The following is a 24,234-nucleotide window of genomic DNA, read 5'->3' as shown; positions in this document are numbered from 1 at the left end:
ATTAAATATGTACACAACTTTGTATATTCCCTACTTTCTTCTAAAGAGCTGGTATACTTTTTAACAACATTTTATATACACCAACTTCCATAACTGATGAATAAGTACAACTCCATGTTAAATGACTAACCATCATTTTAAAAGGATGGTACAGCTTCCATTGAGATAGCATTTCAGGTTTCCTACTTTTTTGATAATGATTTTTTGAGATAATGAGGAATGTCTCATGAAATATGAAAGAGCATGATAATTCTAGGAGGAATTCAAAGTTTATTTGCTGAAAAATGGTTTTAGAATGGCAGAGATATCTAAAACAAAGTGATCCTAATAAAGGTAGGACCCACCTCTTATTGGGATCGCTTTGTTTTACTTTGTTGTTGGATATCACATCCATTTAAAAACCAGTTTTTATTCAAAAAAAAAAACCTTTGAATTCCTCTGTTAAGAATTATATATATATATATATATATATATATATATATTTTTTTTTTTTTTTTTTTTGGGGGGGGGGGGTTTACATTTCATGAAGTGGTTTTTAACCATCTTGCAAAAACTTAAAAGCTGAATCCTCATCTCAACCAATACTATACCATCCCTTTAAGGGTTGAATAATAGTTGTAGAAAGACAATGGCCACTTATGCTGCAGCTCTGATGCTTAAGTAAAGAAAGTGTACCATCAAAGGCACGCCTTGCAAGGAAATATAAAAGGTTTGACAACTTTACACTGCCAGCCGTAAGAGTGCCATAAAAGCAGCAGAAATGCCAGCAGTCACTGGCAAAGTGACCACCCAAGCTAGGACAATACCGCCGCAGAGTGACCAGTTGACTGTCTGGCGATCTCTAACCAAGCCAATAAACACAACTGAGCCTATCTTGCAGTGAGTCGTGCTGATTGGGATTCCCACATTGGATGCCAAAAGAACCATCATGGCAGCACCTAGCTCAATGGAGAATCCACTGTATGAAATGGAAAATGAGAATACAGATAACATCACAATCAGCTACAGTAGCAGGATACCATTAAGTGAGGCAGAACTTACTGGTAAATTCCTTTTAATTCACTCACCACACCCTTTCAAATACAGGACTAATTGCTGAACAAGCCTATAGAATCTCTCCACTACAGTATTAACCTTCTTTATACTGAGCCTTTTCTCCCATTGTAATATGATAGAGAAATGCCACAGTGGTGGCCACGTTACATGGCAGACTATTACTTCTCTATGACATTTGATATAGAGCATAACGATGTAGAGTACGGCAGAAAATACATTTTTGACGGAACTCACATTAATATGGTCAAATATCACAAATATCCTTAGCGGCTTAGTCCCATTTAGAGAATTCTTCTCCAATAGAAAATAATGCACTTAGATAACCTCTTCCACACATTTGGAAGATATATCTAAACATGATGATGGTTCTCAGCGTTTGTATGGGGCAATATATCTGTCAATATGCTTTTAATGCCAAATGTAATGACACAAAACTCAAAACAAAGAGACAACGTTCTACCCACAATAAACAAGTCAAGGTTGGCCAACCTACCCGCTCCTGGTTTCTTCTACATTGTCTCTCTTTCTTGTACTGTGCACAATTCATACACCAGCAACATGCAAACTAATAATGCAGAGTTTACTGAGTGTACAAAGAGTACATGGAGGGGGAAAAAGTATGTACGGTAACGATAAGTATAGAATTCCTTAAGCTTTGCAGTACTTTGTGTAATAAGAGGACGCTGCCATATGAGGGCAGGTAGCACATTATTCTTTCTGTTCATGGATTTTGTAACTTCTTAGCTGCCACTGTGGGTTGTTTTGTTCATGGGGCTTCAACAGCATGTGTATTGGCATTGGTACTCACATGATCTGCTGTGCATACATCGTACCTACATTCAATCACTTGGTAATGCTCTCTCATTCACTTCTGCTGGTATTCATAAACATATATTGGCATAATTGCACACATATCTTCAACTGTTTATTCTGCTCATTGGACCTTTTTTTTCTCTCTACAGAACTGTCACTGTTTCACCACTATACAAGTGAATAATATTAATGGTGACATTTAATCCATTGCAGTAGATAGAGAATAGACTGAGAGAACATTGTGGGTCTCTTCAGTTTTCATCTACCTGACTAATAGCCACCAAAAGTTATCAAAAATTCACTGTTAAAGTCATAATTGATTTTCACATTGGCAACACATTTTAATCAATTCAATACGTATTTTGCTTTCAAACTGGACTTTGTTGATTTCTTCCTGATTTGTGCAGATTGAATGAATCCACTAGGCTCTTCTAATCTTTCTCTAATGTAGGATATCGTAGTGAGGTTCAGAGGTGATAAATGAAATGTAATGATGGCATTGCCTATCAGATTTGTGATCATATATCATACCACTGTTTTGTACATGTAAATATTTATCAACATTCCATTAACTTTCTGAATATCAGTAAAACATCAACAAAACTTCTACTATTCTGCATGTCTGATTTTAAATCTGTTAAATCACAGCAATTTTGACTACAGAGTGCCATTGCACTTTACAGTTGTTAATGTAAAATATTCTATATTTCATGTTTGTGCAACCCAAATTGAGTAAAAGCTATTTAGGCCTAGCTCTTGTGATACTTGTTTGCATGAGAATGACAAGCTGCAGAGTTTTTGGTTGTAACACAGTGACGTGATTCCCTCCGCACTAGGCAAACTCAAGGGAGTGGAGGTGGTGTTAAGAGTAATGTACAAATTGTGGCTCTATAATTATTCCTTTAGCTTGTACAGGATGACTGCTCTGTCCCTATAGACTGGGCATTGCAGCCTGTCACACACTCAAAGTAGACTGCTCCTGGCAGGCCAACTATAACAATGAGACATGGTTCCATGTTTTACCCACAACTGACCAATCCTACACATTGGTACATTAATTGTGAAGATGGTAGATGAGCCATATTATTTGAAACTAGACCGGTGAACTCAGCATCTAAAGTGTAGGTTTGGGTCCATACTTACAAAAAATACATCACCATTGACACTTTTTTTAACCACTTGAAAATATGCCATTCTCACCATAATATTAGACACTCATCAAGCAAGCCACAACATACCACAGTTTAATGGCTCAAGAAGTGTTCCAGCACGCAATGAACTGTGTATCAATGTAAACTCTTTGGGACAGGAACATACCAATTAATACCAATCTTAGATCACAGACAGGGATACTAATGTTTGAAACAACATTGCGATATTCTGAGGGCTGGGACCTGTTTCATGAAGATTGAGCGTAAGTTGCAATCAAAAGCAAATTGCGTTTCATAAACAGCATTGCAATTGATTGCAAGTGAGGCTCAATCTACTGAAAGTTATGATTGATTTCTCTTGAAATCAAGCATAGTGTCTTTATAAAACAGGACTTATGCTCAATTCAACGAGTTACGCTAAAAAATATCAAGCATAAGATCAATCCCAACTCCTTATGAAATAAGCTCCAGAAAAGAAGTGGGGGGGGGGGGGGGGGAGGAGGCAGTATTTTTACCTTTCCTGCAAAACACATACAATATGTATCTAATACAATTAAGAAAAACCATTTTTTTCTATGAAACCTGCAGAATTTTTGACCAAAAAAAAAAGAAGAGTACAAACTGTAAAAGAGTAACAGTTGGCATTTCTGCAAAGAGGATTGTCATTGGCCTCAGTGACTTCTATAGCATTCCATTCACCAACTGGGTGCTGATTGGTTTGCTGAGTAAACGAGGGATCAATGAAAGCAACACAATCACAACCTAGAGGTGTTCCTTATTTCGCACCCATGGTTCGTTCAACTCTACGCAAATCTGAAGGAATCTATGCAGTAACAAGGCACTAATTTGAGCACAAAAGGGGACATTAAAAATTCCCCTTTGTATAGAAGTCATGACACTGAGGGCACTATAACTAAAAACAGTTGGCAAATAGAGTTTTCCCTGACATATCTGTCTTAATTAGCACTAGAAAAAAGGGGCTTCTCAAGCGGTTTACAGCACATGTTATTTTGCTTGCGAGTATGTGACTCAATCTCCAGTGCACTGGTACAATGGGGTACAACAGAGGCTGTGTACATGTTGTATGTGAAAATCTCAAAAGCTGCACCATTCAGAATTATTGGTCAAGTAAGGGGGCGCAACTGTCAATCAACAGTAAGGACCACAACCGAATACAAGATTACGTCTGTTCAGCCAACAGGGCACAAGCTGTTTATTGTTTGTTTCTCCTATGCTCCCTGAAATTGTCTCTTCAATAGAAATAATAATGCTTCGAGTTTATAATAGATCATGCTTTGTTACTTGCACTTTGGTAATGAACAACTTCAGTGAAGTAAGTCATCACCAGCTAATCAGCTTTGAGCAGTTGCTAGGGGGCAGAGCTTATGAAATCGCCATGCAAAGCCCTCACTCAAGCTGCACAGTAAAAATTGACAAGCCAAAAAATAAATGCCTACAAATAGTCAGAAATTTCACACTTTTCTGGTTAGCGTTGACACCTTGAAACTTAATTCAGTGGTAGATAAAACCCTATAGTTTCCAATAAGCCAAAAGTCAAACTTTTATTTATTTTTTTTTCTTTTATCGGTACCTTAACTTAATTCTGTTTTTTCTCGGTTGTGTTGCCAGTGACTTGTGGCTGCTTTTGATAGAACGGGTAAAAATTGAGTGGCATCTAGATTGCATTCATTGCAACAACCCTACTGTAATATAGTAACTCTAATGCTCTTTTTATCTCTCTCTCTTCACTTCTATATTACTACATGTAGTTCTACCTGGTATATATTTGCTTCTCCTTACTATACATGGTTTGAGGGATCTTTAACATACTACCGGTATTTCACCCAAGGGATAAACAATGCTGACAAGGAGCAGGTAGGGTCTCACTATCTCAAACATGAAACAAGTTCACAAATGCAATCTGGCTTCTGCTATTCATAACCCTTTCAGTGCCAATGTGACAAATATGCACAAATTTCACACACAGACCTTTAGACCGAAGAATTGTGGCACGCACAGAGTTAAATACATCCTGACAACACTTAGCACTGCAGGGCACACTTGGTAGCAGCTGTTACAATGGGGACAACACCACTAAAACATTAACGTGTGGTCACGTTCTGTAACTGGATAGCAAGCCTCTATGCAAACTTTGAAGAAAATCCAATACTGCAGCATGTTTGATAGAAAGTTGGAACACCACGGGAGCTAGACTTTCTCATGATAATCCTACTCGAATTTGAATGAAATCTGCCAAATGGCCGACAAGAGGCACAACACTGCACGAGTGCCGGAGGTACAATACTACGTGAGTGCCAGAGGTACACTGCACCACACTGCTGAATCTAATTGTATCCTTCAATGAATTTCTAATCCTAGAGAATATAAGTTAAAGTTTATCCATTTTGACATCACTGATTGAAGTCATCTTACCTAGATGGGGTCAGCTTCGTGATGTCTTCTCCAACTGTCTCAATGACACGTCTACCCAAGGCCCAGAGACCCACTGAGATCCCAGTAGCCCCATAAAACAGAATCCAGAGAGGGATTGGATCTTCTTGAGCTGCATTCCCACTTTGAAATATCAGCCAGATAGACACAAGAGGGCCGATGGCATTACTGTGAGCAAAGAAAAGAATGCATCAGTGTACAGCACTTTCTACTCGATCTCAAAATAATCTGACAACATGCATTACTTTGTCTCAGACTATCCCAGCAACACCAACTCAACATTCAGACAAAATTGACAACGCTTTCTACTTAGTACCGGATTAACCTCACAATACTTTGTCCTCAGTCCCAGACCAACCCAATATCACTTTCTACCTGGTCTCAGACTAACATGATATCACTTTCTACTTAGTCTTGGACTAGCGTGATCTTATTTTCTACTCGGTTTCAGGCTAACCTGATATCACTTTCTACTCAGTTTCAGACTATTCTGATATGTCTTTCTATTCAGTCTTAGACTAGCATGATATCCCTTTCTACCCAGTCTTAACTATTGCCCCGATATCACTTTCTACTCAGTCTCGGTCTACCCTGATATGACATATTACTCAGCCTCAGATTAACCTGACACTATCAAATTATTTGAGTTAGATTAGTCTGATATCATTCAATATAAAGATACTCACCTTACATCATTTCCACCATGAGCAAAGCCAGCAAAAACAGCTGAGAGAATTTGAAGAGGAGAGCATAGTGCTCTGACATGGGGATGATCATCATCCGTCTCAGAGTTCTTGTTTTCTCTTGCTGTGCTCTGTTCAGTTTGTCTTTCTTCCATATCTCTCCCTTTTGCTTCATCGCTCTTCACCTCTTCTTTGATTAGTTCAGTAGAATCACATTCACTGCTCACACCTTCCTCACTGTCCCCTGTGGCCATTTCCTGACTAGCCTTTAATAGGCTCATGTCATCATGGGAATAGTAGGCAACATTTTTTTTCATGATGGACTGATTTTCATCATGCGTTGCATCCTGTGCACCTGCTTCAGATTAAAAAGAGACAAAATCACAATATAAATATCATTCTTAGTGATACAAACAAGAAAAAAAATTAGATAATGACATATATCATAAACTGAGTTAAGTTACCCACAGCATACACACATGCTATTGTAAATGTGTTAAAAACATCTTGTCATGCCTTGAATATGAAATGATTAAATCAATTGTTTCCCTTCATTAAAGTTTTGTTGTTGTTGTTTGTTTTTTTTACTTTCTACATGATATGAATAGCAGAGTCGGAAAAAGTGATATAAAAAAATACAAAAACTGCAAAAAAAAAGCTGTGTACTGCTTGAGTCTCAATACAGATATTCATTCAGTGAACAGCTTAGCAATCTAAATTGTAATTTTGTTCTGTGACATTTCAGAAAGAAGGCATCTTTACCTCATCTGCCAGAGGTTTATTTACACACTAATAAACTTTCTAAACTCCTTCAGATTTAGCACTAGTTGTGACTTCAATGCCTCAAAGGGCAAACCCATATTGATAATGACCCCCTCCCATGATATTAACATTAACTTGACTTTTGCTAACCGTAAATCCAACCCACTTTCCTATTGCATGAGCAGAGGTAACTTACATTCAAACACATCTTTGTACATGACAATGGTAAATTGGAAATTGACTAGCACTGACTCATTAATTGCATACACTTTGAATGAAGACAGTGTCAAAGTGGCTGATTTAATTCATTAACTGAATTTACTGAATTCTACTCACAATCTTTGAGGGCTATGATGCAAACTGATAAAGTCTTCACATAGAGTGGCAATCAATTGAGATGTATACCTGTAATTTTCCTTCTGACATGAGGTACAACCAAGAACCAGACAATCAGACCAGTGACAAATCCTGAGCCAAAACTGATCACAAACACTGCCCACAGTGGAATCAGGTGGAAACCAAGCACTGTGTCATTAAAAAACAACAACACACATTACTGCTTTGCATGAAAGCATGTCATTTTCAAGAGTGACTATCCTCCACATTGGGAGCAAATACTTTCCATAAATTGCATTTTTAAATTTAACAAAAAACAATGCCATAATCTGGCAATAATCTTAGATTAATGTGACCCTACATCACAAAAACCCCACAAAAGTTGCCAAACATAGATTTTTCGTGACAGGCAGATTCTGAAAGAGCAGACTCTAAGCTTTAAAACGATGTATTTATAACTCAATTCTAATGGACTCTCCTACATTATCTTAATAATAAATGGAAAGAATGCACACATTCGGGATACATGTGAACTGAGAAAAGAGGCTCGGAAATACAGGGTCTTTTCAAGCATTTAATCTTTTCAATACCATGCTGTGCTAGCTGTGCAATGAATGGGACAAAAACAGGATAAAAACCACCAGTGCAACAACAATGAAGGGATTATCAGATTAAGTTGAAATTTAGCATGCTCTATTAACCCCTTGGGGATGAGTCCCCAAGTACACTCAAAAAGGTGTCTATGGGAAATGTGTGTCACAGCAAAATCAGCTCTTCCTCAATGGCTTTATACTCTAATGTAAGAATTGATCATGTCGGATGGTTCGCAATTCACTGACAAGAAATGTTGAGAAGTGTCGATATGAGCCATTCCACTGCAGTGCACAGTAGGCTGAAAAGCCTCTGCCACTCATGCTATCACTATATCTACAAGAAGTGGTACATGGTCCTTCATTCATATTTTGATAAAGCTCACTGCCCTTGGCATTGCCCCCTTGAAGGACCTTTAACTCTATTTGCACAAAGGAAGTATCCCATTTGCCTTTATCCATTCCAACAAATTACACTACTACTGAACTTATACTTAGCAGAATTTACAGTTAAAAAATAACATATTAGCTAAATTTGTTGATCTTTACCCTTACCTTTCAAAAATTACATTGCCATTCGGCTTATTCCAAGTAGAATTCATGGTTGTATAAAGAAATTTCAGCTGAATCTATAAATATTTGACCTTCGACCTTTTACCACTGTCATTTCAGGCAACTACCTGCTTACTATTTGCATGCTCATTACCAGGTATTATCCCTCAGCACATGCCTACATTTTATCTCAAGTTACAAACAAAAACTGTGATTTGTAGTGCACCCCTGCCTCTCATTACCGGTATGTAATGGGGGAGGGGGTTGGGCTGTAGCTTTTTGACAATAACAGTGGCAGCACTTGTATTACAAATTTGGTGTGGCAGGATATACCTTTTTGATGACAGTATAGCCACTTGGATTCTGATCAGGGGCAATGCCATTTTACTACAAGGATGGCAGCAGGACACTAATCTGGTGGCAGGAGGGTAGTGGCAGAAGTTTGAATACCCTGCATTATAAGTGGAGTCTAGGGGACAAAGCTCTAGCTGTATATACTACAATTTGGTGACAAGAATTCATATTGTATTTAATATCATTTTATGGGGAAAGAGGTAAGACAGGGCATTAATTTTCCACTACCAGTTATAAGCAATGTCATAACATAATTTCATTACAATGGGTTCAAAATTAAGGGCACAAAAATCATTATCTATATGTATATTCATATGCTTAATTCGTTCTGTTGTAATATACTTCTAGATAATAAAAGAAAACTACTAACAGTCCCAAGGATGGGACTTGCCTGTAGTTTATTGACATTAGACTTCAGATCTATAAAATAAGTGTACATTACATTCATCAGATTTATGGAATCACTCTTATCAATTTGACCTATAAATGTAATTTGTAATTCAAAGAGTGGTTCTAGGTCTAGGATTGTTACCTTCAGGTCCATCATAGAATATTGAGAAGAAGTTGACAATGACCACCAGGCTATACCAGATTGGGAGTGACCGTAGACCTGGCTCCAGTGGTTCTGTCTGCAAAGAGACCACATTGAATAAATTTCTCAGGGTTTTAAATTTGTGTAACACTGGAAGATAACCAAAATTGTTTTGCGATGAATGACTTTGGTAGTGCCAGGTTTTGTTTGTTTGTTTGTTTGTTTGTTTGTTTGTTTGTTCGTTCGTTCGTTTGTATGTTTGCTTGCTTGTTTGTTTGTTTTTTATCCTTTTTTTATGTTGACATCAATAAATGGATTCACTAGACATAACATTTCATCAAGATTATAAACCAGGAAACATAAAGAGCTACAGAACAGTAGATTTGATAAGCATGTCCATCAAGCAAACTCAAAGCATATATATTTAGAATTGGAATTCCACATTTGGTCTAAACTGTCTCATACCATGTGGTATAATTGTAAAATATTCCACAATATACTCACAAAATATTGCATAGAGCACTGTCATAGGGTATATTGAACATAATTCTTATAAGGTCATCATAAATATATTTCAGATTATATTCATTTAAAGAAAGCACCTGTAGATAAAACATTCTCTTACTGCACATTCATAATACACAATACAACTCTTATATGAGTGAAATGTGCTCAAAAATTAGTTCTTGTCCAGATGAATAGCATACTCAGCAGCTTTACATGAATAGACTGTTCATGGTCTTTATCCTCTAATTCAATTTGACCATTTGTTCAAAATCAAATAGTCAAACTAACAAGAATAAATACATGTAGGACAGTATAAAGAACCATAAAGTCTACATGCACATTGCCACTTCCTACCTTTGTAAGAATAAAGTATCTCATGATGATGTAGATGGCAGTAGAACAAAGACCAGACAAAACCGGTGATGTCACCCAGGAGAGAACTGTTGAAAGAAACAAACAAACAAACGAACAAATGCAGTCGATTACTTTCTTTAGCTTGACAGGGACATTTAATCTTTCATTTCTTCTTTAGCTTTTCAACACAGTGAACAGGATACTGGACAACCAGAAATTTTTGTGAGCATTTTACTTTCGTGCACTTGGTGCAACCAAAATTCAGGAAATTAAAATGTGCGTACCGGGTAAGTTCTTTTCTCTGCCATATGCACTGAATGCCATCTGGAGGCAATTCACAAAATGTCATGCCACCAAAGAGGCCATCGCCTCCAATTCATGAAAATTTCTTGCTTGGCAGTATTGATTTTACAGCTTCTAATAAGTCACAGAAGACAGGCAAAGTGAACAGACTAGAGAAGAAAATTGTCAGCATAGACTCAACATCATACATGTGACACTGTATTGTGACATACTAAAGACATATTTCTGTTACATCACATGATTTCTTCTACAGTCAATGGAACATTGTATGTAAGAAATGACTTTGAACATGCTGATATTCAAACCTCTATACTGGTCAATAAAAGAGGACGTATGAATTATGTGCATCTTTTGTCCATGAAATCACAAGAAATTATGACATGGTCAAAGTTTGACGTCCACAAGACAGTTTTGAACTCTAGGGCCCCATTTTATACAAAGTTGATATGATAGCGACTCTTGCTGGAATGGCAATTGTCATGGTAACGACAAGAATCCAGCTCCCTGATTGGCTGCTGCCACTGGAAGTTGCCATTCCAGCAAGAGTTGCTATCCTAACATCCTTTATGAAATGGGGCCCAGGTGGCACAACTGGCATTAAGGGTTGTGTTGACATTTGAGACACCTGCAGATTACAAATTCAGTTCTTTGATGGTGGATCCCTCAATTTCTCACTGAATATACAATTTGTATATATAAATTTGTACCTTTCATTATTATGGCAATCAAAATTGCTTTAACCTGTTGAGGAAGAGTCATGAGTATACCAGGTACTCGGGCAGGTGTCTATGCTGTAACAAAATCAGCCCGTCCTCAATAGGTTAAAAGAATAATAATTGCCAATTCATTTCACAGTACTGTCATCTCACTCTCATACCATATTAATTTGTGTTCTTTTAAAAGTCAAAGTCTTGAACTTAATTGAATTACAATTCTCATTTCTACCAATATATTCAACTTCAGTCTAAAGTTTCATAGCCTATTTGTAAAACAAGACAAAGTGGCGCATACCTCTTTATGTATGAATGAATTAATGTCTTTTACATTTCAGTCATAAAATGAGCATTAGATTTTGTTAGGGAAATACTACTAATTATCTGCAGTACTGATATGCCTGTAATCAAAATGTATTGTGCTATGACTGATACTTCATGTAACCATTGCTTCACACATGTGTTTCTATCAGATATTGAAATTCATGTTGTTTCTATTATTGTTGTAGTTTGATGCCTAGCAGGAAACTCATGACAATGAGCTCACTCCCATGTGACAGACATTGTATACACAGCACACACATCTTTGGCACAGTATTGCCATTGACCTATTTTGAATTAAAAATAGATTGGTCAATGTCAAGTCATGATAGTCTCATCATTTCAAAGTATTGACTATGAAAATGGGCAGAAGAGAGAGAGAGAGAGAGAGGAAATGGGAAAGCAGCCAATAGAAAACCAACTAATATAGGTAATGTCACGGGGTCCAGTCTCATGACACTGAAACAGGTAAACAGTAAAATGCACAGAACTATCCTCATTATCATCACATGCTGTGTAAATCACTTACCAATCAAACCTATTTCCTTCCACTCTACCCCTTCAAACTGGAAGATGACGAGGTGAAATCCCAGCATTGCTCCAACAATACTGTGGGTGGCAGAGACAGGCATCTTCAGAGCTGTGGCTATAAACAGCCACACTGCGCATGCTGTCATGGGATGCAGAGTGAGACAATATTTGTATTAATTGGCCTGTTTTTAACAAGTCATTTATATTCTGAATGAAAAAGACTTTCTATGCAACCAAAGATTTCATTGCTTTGACTCTGTTTAGGATCTAAAAAGTAAAGTCAGAAGTAGCCCGGAAGCCAACAGCAACGTTGATAAAAGGACTGAAATTAAAATGAAACATATAATTGAAGGCTGATTTGGAAAAATTATGGAAAGTCCTCACTGGTCCATCTGATGAGGGGTCTAAAAGAGAAGAGTAAGCCTCCAGCTATCCATTGATCCAGATGTGTGTATTCATACAGATACCATGCTTTGTTTACTCAGTGTATATTATGACCATCAATCTGAAATGTGTGTACTCAAAGACACATTAGTAAAGCTTGTTTTACCACATATCTACACTGGCCTTCCTTTTGAATAAGTGCCAGTTTTTAATCAAACATTTTTTTTTTTTCAATAAAGAGTTCCCAGTTCTGGAAATAATCATATGAAGCAGAAAAAAAAAAATCTACATACAATTCGACCTCAATTATCCGGCCTCCTTTTATCCGAAAATCTCTATTATCTGGGCGCATTCACGCAGAGAAGGACTTTTTTTTTTCATCCAAAAATTGAGAAAAAACAGTGACTTTAAACTCAATTAAAATTTCTACAAAACTCACACGATTTACCTACAATATTCCCGACAGAACTAACATAAATTCACACTACATTATCATCGCAAAAGTAAGCAGTCATGATCTATAAATTTTGCGCAGGCTAGCATAGATTACACCACCGTTGCGGGGTACGCTACCTGCCTAACTGCCAGTGCACTGGGATGGCAGCTTGGACAGCAGCTAACATTGTGTCTCCCATATCCGGTCAATTTGCTTATGCGGATGAGCGCCAGTCCCGACATGGCCGGATAATCGAGGTCGAACTGTACATGTATGCTTACACTGAATGGAGTATAATCTCTTCTGAAGAATATCCTTATATTGAATACCTGGCATATGCAATACACTTTGAGGTTTTATCATTTTTGCACATTTTGCAAGTTGACTGATGTTTGTAAAATAAATTACTCACATAGATATTGCTTCCTATTGCACAAATACACTGGAAAACACTGTTGCCAGTGTGGAAATTAATAACTTTTCTCCTTTAAAAAAAAAGGGATATTACTAGTTCATAAGTATTTTTCATTCCATTACTGTAGTTGTCAATCAAAAATCAATCATCATTCACAAAATATATAGCATACACAGAATAGTGATGATTGCATACTGAAACAAGGGGGGAATGTTTTATGATAGAGGGTCTGGAAATCAAAATACAGTACATATGTACTTAAATCCATCCATTACATGACTCGTAGCCCACCTGATAAAGCTGCTATCTCCCCGGCTAGGAGGGTCTCTTCCATCCCAACATACATGTCTGGATTAAAGATTCCTTTTTGGATTGTCTGGGCAACCTTTGACCCTAGCAACACAGCACCAAGGGATTCAAAAATGGTTGCCAGGAACAGAGCTTGGTGGAGTGTCAATACCTTTCAAAAACAGGATACAAAAAAAAAGAAAGAAGGCAGATTATGGCCACATATTCAAAATATGGTCAGTATCAGTAACAATGCAGTTGTGGTAAATACTAAATGAAATGTTTCATACAGCTGTATACACTGTATATCAGAATTTGATAAGATTGAACAAAAGATTATGAAGATTAAAGTATGTAAAAGAGATTTGCCCCATGAATGCAACTTGAAATAAACACTTTGTAATTGACTTACATTTCCAATATTTTTTCTTCACAAAATAGTAATATGACAAGACAGTATGTGTCACACAATGTGATTGCAGACACTCAGTGACGTTATAAAAACTGCATGAAAACATTGAGCACATCACTTATAAAGCACACCCCAGCTACTTCACAGATTTAAAGGGATAGTTAATGTGAGTTACACATGACAATTTATGCATAAAAGACCACAGTGGTATGAGTGCATATTCAGTTGAGCACCCAAATCACCAGCACCCGACCTTAGAATTTTGAGTAATATCTACAGGGAATGGGGACTAGTATGTGTTCCAAATGTCTCTAACCCCGCGTTCACATTGGTCCCTGTTCACATTGGTCCCTGTTCACATTGGTCCCTGCAACACAGGGACAGCCACAAGAGATCTTATCTTTTTTACGACTGACCGTCCACACTGCTATCTCATCTGTCCCCAAGCTGTGGGGGCAATTGGGGCTTGGGGCAAGGTCTGCCACTCGAAACCAGGCATCACGCATGCACACATTTGATGACCACAGCTGGACGCTATCAATTTTGCCCCAAGGTCATTCTCCCCTCCAAATCTTGTTCCCATACCCAACTTGCTTCGAGGGGACAAGTCCCAGCAAGCTTTCACATTATGGTTTTTGAGGAGAAAGTCCCACAGTGTGGGACTCCCCCCCATCGCGGGAACCAATAGGCGTGTCTTCATCAGCCCGAAGTTTCAAAGTAGCGCGCTATCTTGCGGTTACCAAACTAGTCCGATGTCAAAATAGCGCGCTATCTGTGTAGTGAAGACGCAGATAGCGCGCTATTTGATCGGGAAAATTTCCCCCAAAATCTTGGTCTAGTTCGTCAACTAGAGCGCTAATTCGTGAAATAGCGCGCTATCTTGGGTGCGTCTCCATCAGCCCGAAATTTTCTCGATCCCTCCACGCTTCTGGTTAGCCAGCTGGCAATGGAAAGCGCATGTACAAGCAGCTAGTGATTGTGTATAGTACATTACACGCACGGTGCATTCAAGGATCACATGTGTGCACTATAGGCCTACTGTTGTTGTCATCTTTAAAACCAGGGAGGTGATTTCTCTCACCTCCCTATTAAAACTCAATGCCGTGCATGCTAGCTGTTTTTTTGTAAACTTCTTCTTCTGGTCCACTCTACCTTAGCTGAAGATTCTTGCAGATTGTGTGCATTTTGGATTTGTTTAAACATTGCAATTCGTTAATTTCATATAAGATGCCTCACTGGACAGAAGAAAGAGTAGCGTTATTAATATCCCTTTGGAGAGAATTTGCTGTACTGCTCACCTCCCTGGTTGTAGAATCGTACATACGGTGATATGGGAGATTTTGAGCGGGGAAGTCCACTTTCGAACCGCGAGCCAGGCAGAATAATATTGCAATAAAGTGCGCGTGCGTCAATTTTCGGACTAATTTCCCGAAGCAGGCTGTTCGAGCTGATGAAGACGCACATTCGCTGTATCGGCCTATTTCCTTAGACCGCAAAATGTCCCGCTAGTTTGAACTTCGGGCTGATGAAGACACGCCTAATGTGAACGCAGGGTAAAACTCACTGACCTTTGCTCCAACTGATGTCCCAAAGGAGTTGGCCACATCATTAGCACCAAGGGCAATAGACAATACAAATGAGATGATAAAACCGACGATGACCATCCACAAGACATCTGACATGGGAAGCAGGTTTCCAGCTGTTGTCAGGGGCAACAGTGATGTTGCCACAGAAGATACCGTTTCCATGTTGAGAAGAGTCTTGGCAACTCCTGATATTTGAGGGAGATTAGAAATATCAACAGACATAAAGACACAACATTCAACATATCAGAACACAGAGAGACTGGACAAATGATAGGGAAGACAAGTGTCTGGTTATTGAGCACAGTTTAAGACCAACACAGACTTTTCTTCTTTTTTTTTCTTTTCATTTTATCAGTCGCGCGAGAATATTGTGAGGAGGTTATTGGAAGAGGGTTAATTACAAAAGAGTCATTAAGGAGAAACACAGATATGACCACATAAAGAGGCCAGGGAATGTCTAGAATAGGATATGGTACACCATTACACCTCTCACTGATCAAACTGAAGCAGTGCAGCGCACTCCCATCACAACAAAATTCTCTATATAAAACAAAGCAAAAATTTAGGTCCCAAAATTATCATATGTTGTATACACAGTGTATCTTTATTATACTTTTAATACTGTTCGGCTATACATTTCAATAGAACAAAAGAAAACTGCTGGTCCTGAGGACTTTGTTATAGGCTATAGCAGGGGTCACTTGAGTTTGACCTGTTGAGGACGTGTCCCGAGTATACTCGGCCAAGTGTCTATGGGAAATGCATGTTGTAGCAAAATCAAACCATCCTCATCAGTGTACATTTCCCATTTTACAGGACACTCCCGTTATAACGAACACGGTTATAAGGAAATTCCGGTTACAATGAAGTAAAAATTACAACTGCAATAATATCCACTCTATGTTTTGTACTGTTTATTTGTTCAGTTAAAATGAAATTTCGATATAATGAAAGAAAACTGCCAGTCCCGAGGACTTGATCATAACAGGTGTCTACTGTACCACAAAGTCTATACCAAAGGAATAGCCTGTGAGAGCTTTTGGGCTTAATCTTAGATATCTGTTGAAAAGAATTCATGTGATGAATTTTTACAGCCCTGTTTTATTAAAGTTCTAATTACCATTGCTGTAAACAGTTTTGGTGCAAAAAAATTTAGTATAAAATACTGTGTTGCCTAATTGGGCACTTCATATTCTTTGTTGATGACATTGTTAATATTATGTCGCATTTGCTTTGGGCCACTACGTTACTTTTTGGGGCCACCAATATCAGATTCTAAGATTTTAGTGGTCTGGCCCTAACGAACCAGCACAGAAAAAAGTGAAGTGTCGAGCTCTGATATCATACAGTCAAACCGGTCCTAGCAGCCACCTCTCTATTGCCGTCACCTGCTTTTAGTGGCCACTTACAAATCTTCTGCACGAAATTGCAGTATTGTGGAACCTTTATAGAGCCGCCACCTGCCTAACACGGCAAGCGGCCACTCAATTTGTATCCTGTGGTGAATATCTACCCATGTATAGCAGCCACAAAAATTTGGCTGAACCATTTTAAAATCAGCCATAAATAAGATGTCTTTCATGTTCATCGCATGAATTCTACCAAGTCCTAGCTTAGTCAAGTCAAAATCACACAGACACGATTGACAAAATTAATGCAGCTCTCTGCCACAAAAAGCCGTCTTTACCTTTAACTTGACTAGATTAGATCTATGCTTCAGTAATGCCACCCTGAATAGATGCTAAAAAGGCAAAGACAACTCCTAATAACATCTTAGAATTTTACCAAAATGCCGTCTCAAAGTCCCTTTAAATAAGGACAATACGGTACCTGTCTGGGTATTGTTTGTTGTTAACATAATCGCTTCACACATCATCAATCTCTATCAAACTCACCACTCGTGAGCTCCGTTCATGCAAATCGGTATGAATCCCCATAGTAGCTGCACTTTTTTGTATACAAACTTATTTGCTGGTTTGTTTGTGGTTGTTTTTTTTTAATAAGTGTAGTCTGCTATTATAAAATGCAAGTATTGACATTCAAATGGCCATCAGCCTGTCTAAAGTGCCCACCTGTCTTATAGCGGCCACTTTTGTTGTTTCCCTTGGGTGGCCGCTATAGACAGGTTTGACTGTACTTTATATAATTTCATGATTAAAATCTGATATAAATCTGCAAATTCTTAAAAGTTCCCTACAATCCAAATGTAGGATTTATATTGAACTCTTGTGATGCCTTTTGGTCTACACATCTATAGACAAATCACTAACTACCGGTACTTCATGAAAATAATATTTTAAAACATTTTTTTTAATTATTTTTTTCTGCATCCTGTAAAGCCCTACCTCAAAAACAAATGTACTTAAATCCTGTTGTGACATCAAAAATTTGTCAAAAATATTCACATTGTTTATTACTAAAACAAGTGATGCTGTTATGGAGTAAGTTGCAGGTAGTGATAGCAATGAATGGTAAAGTGCCCATGATGATCTGGAAGACCTTTTTAAGAGACCTGTAGGTCTTAATAAGGCTAAGGGGAAAAAATTATTTTAAAAATGTTTAAAAATATAAATGCATATATTTCCATGAAGAATCTAGTGATTTGATTACATAACACCAAAAGGCAAATAGCGGTCAAAATGCCTTGGTCTGTATACAAACTGTATCAATACTATTTGTAATATACTGATAAAAACCATCCGTTGATCCACGTAAGGAACCAAGGCTTGAATCCCACACTCAGCCAGCAAAGATTGGGCAAATAATGCCACATCCATGTTGTACATCTGGATGTGAAATGTTGCCCAAATGTATTATCAAATGAACTTTAGGTATCAAAGTCATATATTGACATGACAAACACCGGTACATACAATTCACAATGTAGCAGTAGACCACTACCTGTATGTTGAAATCAGTTTCTTCTAGTACACAACTTTGATCTCGGTAAACAGGGAGGTGTTAGAGGAGAAGAAATAAGAATTGTTCCTTTGTATCCTCGGATGCTCTGTGCCAGGAAGAAATTGGTCTTATCGAAGATTGCTATTAAAGCAAAAGACAGCTCTTTTACACTGTATTGTATATAAAGCAGGGAAGCACATCACCCATATGCACTCCTGTGGGCTTTTTCTCACAGTTTCATTTTTTGGGACTGTCATCACCATCATTGCCACACATACTGTATACTCAGACACAGGGAGATTTCAACTATTGGTGTATAGTTCCATTCTGACCTCAGTGGCTTTATTTCTGTAACCAAAGTTACATATCCACCAGATCTATCAAAGTGTCACAAGATATTTCAAACTTCTGAGACGACACAACTCTGTCACTTTATTCTCAGACTGACTGATGATGAGCAGTAGCTCATCATCATTTTCACAAAATTGTCTTCCCTTACATACTGTAGGTCTGTACTCAGCGAGATCTAAAATTCAACTCTTCCTCCCACAACCAAAATTAAACCTCTACAACTAACCACAACTACAAAGGAACCCTAAATCTGTTGTCTCTAACAATTTCCAACAAGCTCATTCAAGGTGGCCAACTTAATTCCCTAACAAAACACTTTATACTGCTATTAAATTCCTTGGTTGTGGATACAGAGAAGGCACAAAGAACAAAGAGCTAATTTATACCACCTTCATTGTTATCTACCATGCTTTTATAGTCCCAGCTCAATTGCCCATCAAAATGAAATCCAAACAAAGAGGAGCCCAATTAAACACTAGCAACAATAGCTGCACTCTCCAGTTTCCTGTACTGTTCGTGAACACCTTTAATCACAAATTCCAAGTAACAGCAAAATCTCACACTGTATCCCTCACAAAATCTGAATTTATACTCTGGATCTTTGGAAGATTTAACATTTTTTAGAATGCTAAACCTGGCAAACCAATTTATGCATAAATGTGCACAAAACAAATGAAATAAATTTTTTGTGAGGTATCTTTACTATTTCTGCAAATATTCTTATCTTGTTCTTATTTTCAGTCATGGCAGCATGCATGGGGTAGGCCTTCTTAACGAGAAGTCTGGATCACGATCTGAACAAATACCGGTTGTGGAAAGATTTGTTCTGCAAAATACTCTCATCAAGTACCATACACTTTATACAGGATTTGAACATATATTTACACTGTACTTGGAAATACCCTTTGAATTGCTTTATAATTTTACAATATTGCTTTAAATTATGAAAATCAAGAACCTCATGCTTATATATCCAAACCCCATTAATGGACATGAGCATTGGAAGAGCAGCTTGGAGCATGGAACATCAAAGGCAAAAGCCACACAAAAAGTCTATGATACTGAAGATCTATAGCTCATCCTTCTTCCCCAGAACTGCCAGAGACTGCAACCACCTACCAGCAGACCCAGCTGACTCACCCTCCCTCGAGGCATTCAAGTCCTTCGTGAGGGAGACGTAACTGCAGCTCATGTATGAAATTATGGATTTTTACTTGCACTCCATGTATATATTTTGTAAATACTGTACACTACTTGTGGAATTTGACTGGTGGAGCACACATACAGCTGCACACTCTCACACACTACAGTGCGTAATCTTCAGGCATGAAGCTGCACTTAACAGAAGAAGAAGAAGAATATCTATAGGCATACAGTTGTTACCGGTACTGTGTTGTTTCTAGTACAAATTATGAAGAAAATATCACCACCCCTTCTCTAAAGTCTAAACACCTCCTTATCAGGACACCAATGCTCAAGTTTGCCATCAGCAGCTATCATACCATATGTAACCCCAGGGCGCTGTTGCAGTAGTACGTGTTGGGGTTGCTGTAAGTGTAACTGCTCAATTTTTAATTATTTGTCGAGCATTGCATTTAAAAAGGGTTTGTTGTTGTTGTTGTTGTTGCTGTTGTTGTGTGTGTGTGTTGTTGTTGTTGTTTTTTTGTGTATGTACGTGTGTCCGTTTCAACTATTCCCTGATGTGCTTCCTTATCAAAGTTGGTTGGATAGGCCCAAGGGCCATACATGTGCCCATAGTGATTTTGATTGTTGTTGTTTTTTCCCCAACCCAGCAATGTTCTCCCGGAAGTGCACCTGGGAAAGCCTCTAGGGCCTCTATCAGCTTGTATGATGTATCCTTGTATTTTGCTTGTTTTATTAACTTAGGAAGATTTTCAGAATACCACCCCAAGTCTCGAAAAATCTATCAAAGTTTATACCACATCACTGTGTTTACTAACTGTTTGACTTGAAGAGATTCTAATTTAGGCCTATTCAGTATTGCAAAATGAGCCCAAAAAAATCCTTCCACCCCAGCACTGCAGCAGTGTCTGTAGCCCGACCAGACGCTTAAAGCCCAAACAAAGTTCTGGTACGCCTGCAAAAGTTGTCAAATTTTGCTCCAAAATGTGAACGTATGCCTAGGAAATGTGTGGAATAACACTGTAATAACAAGATATTCGATGGGTACCGGGAACGACGAAAATGGGAAATATCAACCAAAAACGTTCAGTCTCAGAACTTACCCGAACGGGGTCAGGCTAGACTTGGACTCGGGGATAACTCGGCCTCGCTTTGCTTGACGGCGGGATGAGTTGTACAGCTGTATTGGTTGTCCCTCTGGATTGTACAGTGTTGTACTATGCATATGGAGCGGCCTGTATAATTTAAACTACATTGTAGCGTTCTGGCTACTCGCAGTAATGGTCTGAGTTGTTACAACGCGCGCATCAAAAATCTCTTTGGCGCGCATGCAAAATTAGTGTGTGCCTGGGAGTCAAGCACCTCTAAAAACAATCAAAGACGCTTGATAAACAACAACAAAAACTTCAAAGACCGCGCGTCTCAGCAACTGAGATGATGTGCGTATACTAGTAGGCTTGAGGACCGCGTGCTGTCCATTTGTTTTGTACAGGATTAGCGCGCACATTCCTGTCTGCTCAGTAAGGCCTCGTTTGGTACACGTAGTAATAGGGAGCTTTAGATTTTGACGCGCGGACGTTTGAGCCGACGCTTGCGCTGGACGTTCTCCTCTCTCTGCGTCGTGTGGAAAAGTAGCTTTAGATTACGCTGGGAGGCAAGGTATAAAAAATAAAATCGCGCCCCCATATGATCAGTGCATGAAGAAGCTCTCTACGTCGTAAACTGTGCGGACGTGAAAATAGCCCAGTACGCATAGTGAAAAACTCAGGCGACGCAAGCTAAAAATACTAAAAATAGATTGACTTTACGCGCGCTACTGCACACGCTCAGATCATGTTTTTTTCCTTTGAACGTCTGCGCGTCTAAAATCTAAAGCTCCCTATTATAGCGTTCTGATGAACATGGCGATCACGAACTGTGTGTAAATTGTCTGAAATAGGGTCGAGTTTTCCCCGAGACCGAGTTAGTCTGGAGCCTTTTGGAATAAAAGTCGGTCTACCTACTTTATTATTTTTCTCAAAATACTCCAAAACGACTAATCATTCCGGCAAACCACGTCAGCCAGGTAAGTTTCTTTGTAGACTCTTTCGTATTGCAAGCAAATATGAAATGGTGCCAGACGGGTTCTCAAGCCCTTACCAGAACTTTCACTTTAAAGTACACTGTGCGAATACAGCTGTCGCTACGTGTACGTACCTATTGTACGAACAGCAACTGGGCTGTCAAGTGTCTGTAAGGCTGCGTTCACATAGAAGTATACTATTCAGGTATTCGGGCTCGTTTTTCGAGGGCACGCGAATAGCTTGAATCGAACGATAGGATTTCCTCACACCGGTTCACATAGGAGGGCACTATTCGAAAGTACCGAATAGCTGCGAAAAGTATAGCAAAGTGGGAATCGAGCTTGTTCAATTTTCTCACAGCGTATACCGTCTCTCGTTTATGAAATAATGACACTTTTGGTCTATAGCAAAAATAAGCATGTAACGCTAGACTGACATTTTGATGCAGTTTAGATATTGTTGTTAATAAGATTTGCTGGGATGTAGGAGGAAGAAATCCTCACTGCATGAGATGGTGAGTTGACGGTGCGGGTGATGGTGTATTCGGTGCCCGAATACCGAATACCGAATACTTCTAAATCTATGTGAACGCAGCCTAACACTACAGTTAGGGCCTCCGCCATGACGGTACCTCACTTGTATTTCATTAACAAGAAGTATTATGAACACCCAACCATACTTGTTTACTTGTAAGTTGTAGGCCCTAGACTAATCTAGATCTATTCTAGAAGTTATGATTTAATTTTTTTTTTTTTTTAAAGATCCTGTATTACATTTTTCTTTATTTCCCGTTCGTTAGCAGCTTTAGTCTAAACAAGAATGGAGTTATGGGCATACATACCCAGACTGGATTCGAGCTGAACCAGGACCTCAGTGACTTTATGGCATGGAGACCTCCGACCAGACCGACCACGGTCGACCGCCACGCGACGCCACCCCGGGCCCACACAGCTTCAGATCCTCTCGGCTAGCCTTGCCTGCTACTGAGACGTGAAATCCGTGATCCATTCACCAGCAGCGCAGCGAGACAGCCTTGTTACGTTAGAGCAGGGAGGTGAGAGGAAAAGGAGTGGGCACTGGATTAGTGCCTTTCGAACCATCCTCGGAGCCGCACTCCCCAAACTAAGAGACCACTCCACTAACTAGATTACTGCCGCTTGGCCGCACAGTGCACATGCGCAATCCTTGTCAACAGGCTGGTGGGTCTCACCCCTCCCTGGCCAGAACCTGGATTACTCAACGTGGTACTGGTGGGTGGTGTATACTGGTGCATTACTGGTGCATTACCCATTGCTGTGCCTGCAAACAACACTGGTGCATTGTGATGTGCAGTGAACTGGTTGCATGGTCACATTTTGAATTTTGCAGCTAGTATTCAAGGTGTTATAACTTATGTGCATTTACATGTCCATGTACTATAATATTTCTTGGGAACAAATGTACTTTGCATGCTATTATGGTGAAATAACTTTTACATGAAATGGAAACAAATTAACACAGACTTAAAAACATTTAATAATAATGATTAGCAGCACCAATAATAATATACTGATTGTAAGAATATGAAGGAAACATGAACAGCTGAGTAGTGGAACACAGGCCCTAATAATGTCTGATGATAACAATAATTTCAATACCAAGCTAGCACAGAAAATACCAACCACAACAGCAACAACCATCATAAAAATACCCATTCAGCTTTCAAATAAGAATAGAACAAAAACAGAGAGACAGACAAAAAAAGCGCCATGGTGAATATCTTATCAGGGATACAGTGATACAGGACATGTGAGCTCTCACTGAACTCTCACATGTTTTCACCATACACCAGGCAAGGAGGCAAGTTATTTCACCAAGATTAGGTCCTATAGTGGTCTCCATCATGACCACTCTGTTGTAGATTCGAGCCCTCCTGCCTCAATATATCCCCAGCATACAACAAAAAAACATTCAAATGGTGTTTTCATCCCCTGGAGAACTAAAATTGCTCACAAAAATATGTTAGTGGGACCAGAAAAAACATGTCTTGGCGGATGTAGGCAGGTTTCCCCAAAAATATGACAAGAGAACCAACACGAGCGAACAATGAAGTGATACATTGATACAGAATAAAGAAAAACCCCAACATCTGCTGATCTACAGGTGAATTTCGTCAGCACTAGTCAGGATTTACACTTGACATTGCGTCGTAATTTGATTAAGACAAGAACAAAACAATGGCTATTGTTAAACAGTTACATTGTCAA

General features: G+C 38.7%; 1 protein-coding gene across 1 annotated transcript; it reads right to left on the bottom strand.

Annotated features, from left to right (window-relative positions):
* Window positions 1–720: 720 nt before the first annotated feature.
* LOC139738972 (sodium-dependent phosphate transporter 1-A-like) lies at window positions 721–22,929 on the bottom strand. The gene is made up of 10 exons (XM_071649589.1): window positions 22,830–22,929; window positions 15,513–15,715; window positions 13,536–13,704; window positions 12,008–12,148; window positions 10,142–10,227; window positions 9,281–9,377; window positions 7,322–7,441; window positions 6,158–6,512; window positions 5,454–5,639; window positions 721–958 (listed from the first exon to the last, which is right to left on the bottom strand). Exons 2-10 carry the CDS (start codon window positions 15,690–15,692, stop codon window positions 721–723), a joined length of 1,572 nt encoding a protein of 523 aa, XP_071505690.1. The 5' UTR covers window positions 15,693–15,715; window positions 22,830–22,929.
* Between the last annotated feature and the right edge of the window lie 1,305 nt (window positions 22,930–24,234).

Source organism: Diadema antillarum, unplaced genomic scaffold (assembly GCF_040938485.1).
Source record: "Diadema antillarum isolate AM-2024a unplaced genomic scaffold, OU_Dant_1.0 seq00000776_RagTag, whole genome shotgun sequence".
Classification (NCBI taxonomy): domain Eukaryota; kingdom Metazoa; phylum Echinodermata; class Echinoidea; order Diadematoida; family Diadematidae; genus Diadema; species Diadema antillarum.
This window is presented reverse-complemented; position numbering and strand designations above follow the sequence as displayed.